The sequence below is a fragment of the Adiantum capillus-veneris genome, chromosome 22 (genome assembly GCF_014529385.1).
Source record: "Adiantum capillus-veneris isolate H3 chromosome 22, ASM1452938v2, whole genome shotgun sequence".
Lineage (NCBI taxonomy): Eukaryota > Viridiplantae > Streptophyta > Polypodiopsida > Polypodiales > Pteridaceae > Adiantum > Adiantum capillus-veneris.
Window position 1 is genome coordinate 71,431,611 of NC_140952.1, and position 8,521 is coordinate 71,440,131.

Sequence of the window (8,521 nt, forward strand, 5' to 3'; positions counted from 1 at the left end):
TTCGTCTTCTCCAAGCTGTGTGTGTTTCTCTGCAACCCTAATTCCAACAGAAGAGAACGCCATAATCGACACAATGGTAGAAGTCGTAGCTGAATCTGAATGCTTACTTTGTGTCGCTCCTTGTCTGCAGTCCCAATTATAGGAAAGAAACAACATGAATGCTGCTGAGAAAACTTTTGACAAAGGACTTAGCAACCAAGAACATGTCGACTTGCAGGAACTTACTTTTTCAACCATTTGAAACTCTCTCCTTGTGGAGTTCATGCAAGTAGCATATGAAGTAGCTACCCTTGCTCCCTAAGGCATGCTCTTTGCATAAGTATAGACATGCTTGCAACAAGGAATCGAGGGAACTTCATGAGTGACACCGAACAACTCAGAGGCAAGAGCAGCAATGACATATCTGCCAATAATAGGGAAGGTGGATGCCAACAATAGCTTAAAGTAGGTAAACAAAGGGGCTAGTGTGCATACTTCAAAGACATGAAAAGCAAGGGGATGAACTTTTAATGCTATCGACAAGCGATAAGAAGATGACGTTGATGGTGTGTGCAGTGCTTGCCATGAGCTTTCCAACACAGTCGCTAGTTTTTAATCGTCGCTATTTATACTGCATGATAATATATTAAATGTTTAGCATGAGACTCTTGGCCATGCGATCTTGGTCGAATGGAAATGGCTTAGATTATGCCAAGTGGCCAACTATAGGCTCAACAAACTAAAAAAACCTCATTAAGCTTACCAAGTAACAAGTAAGCTTTATAATCGAGCGATGTTCTGTTAAAAAAGGTTCAATCATAAATGTAAGGTACCCATATGGGAGGGGGAACTTGTAGGGTTACAATATTTTTATAATATATCTTTTATTTTAAAAAATAAGAAAAATTACCAAAATACCCCTCTAATTCATGGAAATCCCCAAAATACCCCTCAAATTTCAAAAATTCTTAAAATATCCTCGTATCTATTTTGGTTGGATTGTTTAAGATTTTCTAATAAAGCAATTGAGATCCGTTTTTGAGTGCTTACATGTAATTCATCACAAATTACCTCGCAAATAAAGGCAATTACGTCTAAAAATAATGAAGCAATTCATCTCCAAAGCCTACATAACCAACTCATAGTCTAGTTTTAGCATCTTGTATTGATAGACAATCAGTCTTCTTATAAGAAAAGCTACAAATTTTATTATCTTTGGAGAAATTTAATCTCACAACCAAGGGTAATTTGGGAATTTTGAACATTTTGAAGGGCATTTTGGGAATCTATGACAAGATATTGGGGGTATTTTGAGAATTTTTGAAATTTGAGGGGTATTTTGGGAATTTCCACAACTTAGAGGGGTATTTTGGTAATTTTTCCAAGAAAATATACCAATAAAAGTTATTTTTCCTTGAAAGTAATTTGCTACAAGGCCAACCTTAGCACTATCTAACACACTAATTGGATGAAGTGCAAGTGGTGGGATCTATGGCGTTGAAGTGATGCACATTTCCCATGAAGCTCGCATGTCATCCGTTTTGTCCTTGTTTACTTTTTTTTGTCATGTTTACTTTTTTGGTCCGTGTTTACTTTTGTCCGTGTTGAAGTTCACTTTATGAAGGAGTGGTTTCGCCTTGGTGACAAGCAACCCCACGCGGGTGCGTGGTTAGGGTGTCAGGTTGCCAGTGAGGAGGTCTTGGGTTCAAACCTCCGACCCGGGAGGTCTTCGGTCAATGTGTTGACCTTTTTCTCAATCGTCCGTCCTCCTGGAGATCCCCGCAAGAAGTCCCCATCCATCCTTGCATAGAATTGAAGCAGGAACTTCCGTACGTTGCTGCCATGTCATCGTTCGTACAGGCTCCGCGTTTTGCGCCCATACGCTGCCTGCCACGTTAGCATTCCAGCGGGAGTCCGTACACTGCAATTTAGCGGGCTGTTTTCAACAGTAGGGCGGGTGTGTGTGTGTATTGGACAGTCACGTCACCAGTTTGTGACATACATTGATCCCACCCCCCGCCCTTCATTTAATCAGCGTGTTAGATAGTGCTGTGGCAAGGCCAACCATGCACTTCTATCAATTTCTTGGTTAGGCTAGCCTAGAGAGGATTTGAGCCTTCGACTTTTCCAAATGCTCTTAAAGTTCGAACCGAATCAAGGGGTCCTGCGCCAAACATGGAGAGCGCGGCAGCAGGTCGACCTGACAGCGAACGATTTTCGAACCTGAAGCTCGCCTTTTCCATGGCCACACATTGCTTGCTTACAGCTTGTTCTCGCGAGGTAAGCTGTGTCACCGGCGCAGAGAGAGAGAGAGAGAGAGAGAGAGAGAGAGAGAGAGAGAGAGAGAGAGAGAGAGAGTCTCGATTTCATTCTGGAGTATACTGTCAACATTTCATTTCATGAAGATGAAAGAATGGGTAAGTCGTGCATTTTATGAAGGCCCTTTTTGTGAGTCTAAAGCATCTCCCATAACTCAAGAAATGGGTTCTTGTGCGGGCAATGCTGCTATTCAATCAACTCCATTTTAGTGATGACAAGGCAGCAGGTTTGCGAATGGGTCACAAAGGGCTCTTATAGAGGTCAGGAGATGCATGGTTCTTTTTAGCTTTAAAGGCAAGAGCCCCAAGAAGGCCAGCAGGTGGCCCTTTCAGAGTGAGTTCAAGCATACTAAACTCACACCTAGTGGTTTCAAGGCTCAAGCATTATCGTCAGATAGTTGGCAGGAAATTGCCGTTGCCATTCTGACAGTATCATTTGGATGTTTGGCAGCTCAAAATTATCAGTGGTTCCCTTCTTTGCTGCTGAAGTGTGATATCAGCTGGACTGATCAGCTCCTAGAATTGCTCACCGTGTTGTCTATGAGCCAATAACATCAATGCGTCTCAGGTGCCAGAATGTAATGGCAGCGCAATATCATTGCTGGTACAGTTTGTGTCGTGGGTCGGGGGGTAGGTAGGGGAAATCTCGATTCATCCCTACAAACAATTTTTATGCTTTCTGCATTCTATGGTCTGTATTTTTTCATGGCCTCTCTGGCCTTTCATGAGGCACCCAAATGCATTCACCATCAAGTGTGATCCCCACAAGGTTGGATTCCCATTTTGTACGATTAATACCGTACTGGTATTCGGTACTTTACGTACTTGTTGTTATTTATACGCGCACACAAATATAGATACATGCTTGCATATGATGTATGCATGCATGTACGCATGTGTGTAAGTAAATACATGCAAGTATGTATGTATATATGCACGTATACATGCATTTACATGTATGCAAGCATGCTTAAGCAGACATGTATGTCTATTGTATTCAATAACCTAACGAATTTTGGTACTGGTAATGATTACCCATATTGCACAACGTTTTTTAAATTCGTGCCATACTTATCGCGCCTATCCACCTTGGATCCCCAGAATCAGAGATTAAAAGCTTCAAGCTGATTAGACGAAAAAACCTGCTTGAGACTCGGAAAAAAGGTTCTGAATACAGGCCACTTGCACGCTTTTGAAAAAATTGAAAAATCAAGTGTGCAGAATACTGTACTTCGGCAGTGCCTTTCACTTTTGGGCAGAGATGCTATGACTTCTGCTCTCTCACAATCTTTTTGCTACCTTCGTCTTCATTGATTCTACTGGCGGTTTGTAACAAGTTTGCAGGATTTTGACTTCATTGATTCTACTTACAAGTTTGCCTTAAATTTTGACTGCTTTTCCAATAGCAGTGAACAATATTTTGAAGTTGAAGAGATATTTCCTTGATTCTTTGCAGGATTTCGGAGCATATTTCTCTTTTTTGAATCCCTATCAGCAAGACGCATTGTATAAGCTTTACACACAGGTGATCGGACTTCACTTGCTTTACCAGATCTTTAGTCATGTAGTGGAATTTTTGAGTGCAATTGAAAGAGTTACTTGCTCAACAGATGGTGGTTTCTGTTCAAGAGAATCTTCAGGTAACACATTCAAATCCACGTATTTAGGCTCGTTATCTTTTCAAAACCCTGCTATATGATTCCAATGAAAAAATATAAGAGATGGTCATTTTAATGTGAGGTACATCTAGTGATTATGGTGCGTGGGTGTTTTTGGCGTTCTTCTTTAATATGTTGGACTGAGCAATATACATCTCCTGTGTTGTGAGCATTAGCTCATTTAGCAAAATTTGTGAATAGGGTTCTCAGGATAAGCGGATTCAGTGGCTTTTCAAACAAACAGGGTAAACCACTTTTGTGGTTTAAGGGCTGCTGAATCAAAGGAAATAAGTGTACTCAGTGGTTAAAAGAATGGATTTTTATTGCTGCAGCTTGGACTGAAAGTCATTGGAAGTGACAAGTGGTTGTATGGTTCGCTTTGAAATTGCAATAAGTCTGCAAGGGGGGTTTGTGCTAACAAATTGAAATTATTCCCTTGCAAATGCAACCTTTTTCATATATGTCGCTGTGCCGATTGCAAAAGTTTTGGTCATTTGTTCATGCTTATCTCAGATCTGACCTCTTTGTCTTTGTTTTTTTCTGAAGGAGGAGTTTAGAGATGTCTGCGAAGAGACTAGGGTATGCCTCTGTTATCATCCATTTACTCTTTAATTGGTGTGTGTTTGTGGTCAGCCGTTCTGACATATCCTAATCACTTGCGAGTCCATGGCAGAACTTAAAAAGGGCTTTTAGATTTTTCTCTTTTAAGAGGCATGGTGCAGCTTCATGGCAACTGGTGTCAGTGCTGGAGAGACGGTCATTAGATCGCAAATTGGGGTTTTGGAATTGCCTCTAGACAAAGACGCCAGTTCTTCTCTGCTTTAGATGCAGTCTAAGAATTGAGGTTGCATTCCAAATGCATGTTTATCAGTCTTCCCATACCATACGATAATTACCGTACCTGTATTCAGTACTTTATGTACTGGTTGTTATATATACATGCACACAAATACACATACATGCGTGTATCTAGGGCTGTGTACATATGATGTATACATTCATGCACATGTGTGTATAATATATACATGCATGTATACATGCATTTACATGTATGCAAGCATGCATAGGTAGACATGTGCGTCTATTTGTATATCTAATGAATTTTTGATTCTGGTACTGATTATCCATACTGCACATCGTTTTTTATGTCCACCTGGCTAAGAATGAAGAGCTTTTAGGCTATCGTGAAATTGTTCTCATGGAAAATGTTTTATACTCCTATGTAGGATGAAGCCTTCCATGCTTAAATAGTCAAGAGCATTATTAGGCTGAAGGAGCATGATTAAACTTCCTTCTAAATTTCTCATGTGTTATGTTTTCAAGTGTCTCTCTCTTTGTGGAGTATTTTGTAGGAGTTCTGCTAACTTTTTTGCCATAAATTGAGGCTTTATGACATTTAATGCGTCTCTCAGGTGGTAGATGCATGCGATGATGAGTTTATTCTTGCACAAGAACTCGACAAAAATGGCGTAAGGAAAAGGTCTCTTTAGGAAGAATGTACTTTCAGTACTTGTGTTCATCTGTTTCAGAAGTCGCACATCCTAAATATGCATACATTCAGATAGCTGAATGTATTTGCATAAGACAAGAACACACACACACACACACACATTACCCCCCTCCCCCCCCCCCTCTCTCTCTCTCTCTCTCTCTCTCACACACACATACACACACACACACACACAAGGGGACGGGCTTGCCTCCTCATTCATCTTGCATATAAGGTAGCTAGTCTATCCTATCCATGTTTTAGTCTTTTACTGAGTGGATATGTGGAGTAAGGGAACTCTTAGCGGAGAGCGCAATCAAAGCATGAGCTTGCACATCTCTAGCATCCCAACATGCCTCATCAGCACGTTTGCAAGATGTGCATACGCATGCACATGCCTATACATCCAGACAACTTCAATGGTGGAGTATCGTTTGTGGCTTGTACTCCTGTTCATCTGCTGATGGAACTTGGCTTTCTTTGTGTTAGCAGAGTTAAATATGCAGGCAGGAAGAATATAATAGAGGAGAAAGCTCGTGAGCTGGAGTATTTAAGGCGGACACTTGAGATGGTAATTCTTTTGTGTCCAAGCCTTATTATATGTATGTGCATATATATGTGTGCGTGCGTGCGCGCGCGCGCCTGTGCTCACCATCAAAGAGTCGTTATTGTTTTCCTGCAGGTGAAAGAGCAAAACCAGGACTCTGCATTGAAGTTGAAAGCCCTCAAAGATAGTATAGAGAATTCGGAGAGCGTAACTCAAACAGATGCTGTTATGATGAAGGTACTTCCTGCATATGCTCAACTGCTTTTTGGGGGCATGATCTTTCCCCTTGCGGAGTTTGATCTGTCGTTGTTCGCTGTCTCAGTTAAAAGAGCTTAGCGCAAAGCTGGGCTCAACTGTAGGAGGTAAACAGAAAGTGGAATTTCCATTATGAAGTTAGCCTTGTACGTCCTCCAGTAGCTGCTGCTTTCAACTTTCAAGTCCATGTGTCTTGTTCATAGCCTCACATATGCCCAAAGGCTTACACTACTCAAATTGGTGCATAAGAGGGTTTTCAACAGCAAAACACTGCCAAAAGTAGCTGAATTAGCATCAACAACATAGTCTGCATCAAAGCTTTGTATGCAATTCACTGAGGATGGTAGCAAATACCCAACTTCAATTGCCAATTCCTATATGTTCCAACTTCAATTGCTAAATCCTCGTAGTTGATGCCATCTTCTCTTTTGTTGGATGGCCATTCCATGCTTTATAGCTTACCCATTCCATAGAACTCACTCTTGACATTATATGCGCGGGTTTGCGGATCATCCGAAGCTTAATCAGAATATACCCCATTTCTGTAGTTACATCTCAAGGTATGCTTGTGTAGGGGGCACTTAGAGAAGCTCAAGCTGTGAATGCTTCTTCAAATTGTGTAGTTGTCATTAAAACTGTCGTGTATGATGATGGGGCATAGTTGCACCCATATAATGATGGTTAGTGTGACCATACTCCTATGGAAAATTGGTTTCATGTGTGTGGAAAGTGGTATTATACCAAGCTAAAATTGGCAAGAAAGATTTAAGCTAATGAGGTCGCATTAATGATGATTGGAATTCATAGTAGTTGAAGAAAGATGTGAAAAGTTCTATATTTTTATGATGCTATTAGGTGCTTCCAATTCATTTTAATTGAATATTTCTTTGAAAGTGAATGACAAAAGGCTAGAAATCTTAGTAGGAAGATCTTATATGTCAAGTGTGGAGGAGATGAAAGGTAAAAAGTTGTCCAAGGATATGGAAATTCAGTTAGTGTAGAGGAGATGAAATGAGGACTCTCATCTGCCTAAAAAAGAGAAGCCTTCTACAAGATTGCTCCCTCCCCCCCCCCTCCTCTCTCTCTCTCTCTCTCTCTCTCTCTCTCGCTCTCTCGTTGGATAGATCTTTAAGGTCTCTTGGGATAGTTTCGTACGATGTTAAAACAATTTTTTATTCTCCACCATTAGCGTGGGGAAGGTAATAGGGAGAAACTTTTTACACATATCATGTATTTACAATTGTACATTGATGTACATCACACCCTTGAGGGGCAATTGTGGGAACCACCCACCCAATAGGGGAGAATACACCCAAGAGAACTCAACTAGTGAGCCTCAAACCCTCAACCTTGGGGTTACATCACAAACCAACTGAGCTACACTTGGGTAACAATTTTCTTCTTCTTCTTCTTCTTCTTCTCCCATTAAGTGTTGGGTGTAATATCCTTACCCATCCACTAGAGGGTAAATACTAGTTAATGTCCTCTAGTGAATGGGTAAGGACATTACACCCAACACTTAATGAGTCTTTGATTCCCCAACCCGAAAAAACTTCACTTATCGAAGTCCAGGTTTTTGGAAAAGAAGTAAATTTATGTCCATAGATTTGGATGGGGACTTCAGCCTTGGATAGAAAGATGGGGAGTTCAACACTTAAGGGGATTGTGCCCAATCTCCGGGCCAAAAGCAAGTGCCTCTTGTTTTTGGGCATTTGATGAAAAAAGAGGTGCACAAGTGAGGGACCTAGTCTATGACACCATCCGAATGGGTGTCCAATCTTCGGGTAAACCGGCCAAAGTGAACTTACGTGTCTGGTTGGTGCTCTGAACCTTTGAACCATATTTTTCCATATGAACAAGTTAGTATTAAAAAAGTATGGTCTACTTCTCAACATATTGCCTAAGCTGGCTACATGTGTGCTTGAAACTTGCACACATAGTTAGTGGCTATTGGTGGGCAAGGTAATGATGGACCATTTGGCAATTGACTACCTAGATAAAGTATAGTATGCTTGATTGTACCATCACAAATGACATATAAAAATGTAGCAAACCTTGAAGCCCGAAACTAGATTATAAAAGGCTTGCACCATCACAAGCTTCTACCTTGAAAGATAAACCTGCATTCCCTTCGTCGGTTATTATTTGATGTCGAACCATGTAGTTATAGAAAAGGGCAAGCTAGGTGACTCACTCTCAAGTTTCAACACTCTAGGATGAATCTACCCTACAATCATGCCATGCATACTCAATTTCATTACAATGTTTTTTGGAG

General features: G+C 40.8%; 1 protein-coding gene across 1 annotated transcript; it reads left to right on the forward strand.

Annotated features, from left to right (window-relative positions):
• The first annotated feature begins 2,086 nt into the window (after positions 1 to 2,086).
• Positions 2,087 to 7,020, forward strand: LOC147429567 (uncharacterized). The gene is made up of 8 exons (XM_086495830.1): positions 2,087 to 2,259; positions 3,754 to 3,822; positions 3,908 to 3,937; positions 4,502 to 4,534; positions 5,368 to 5,435; positions 5,937 to 6,015; positions 6,127 to 6,228; positions 6,314 to 7,020. The coding sequence occupies exons 1-8, from the start codon at positions 2,155 to 2,157 to the stop codon at positions 6,380 to 6,382; spliced, it is 555 nt and encodes a 184-aa protein (XP_086351956.1). The 5' UTR covers positions 2,087 to 2,154; the 3' UTR covers positions 6,383 to 7,020.
• Positions 7,021 to 8,521: the final 1,501 nt, after the last annotated feature.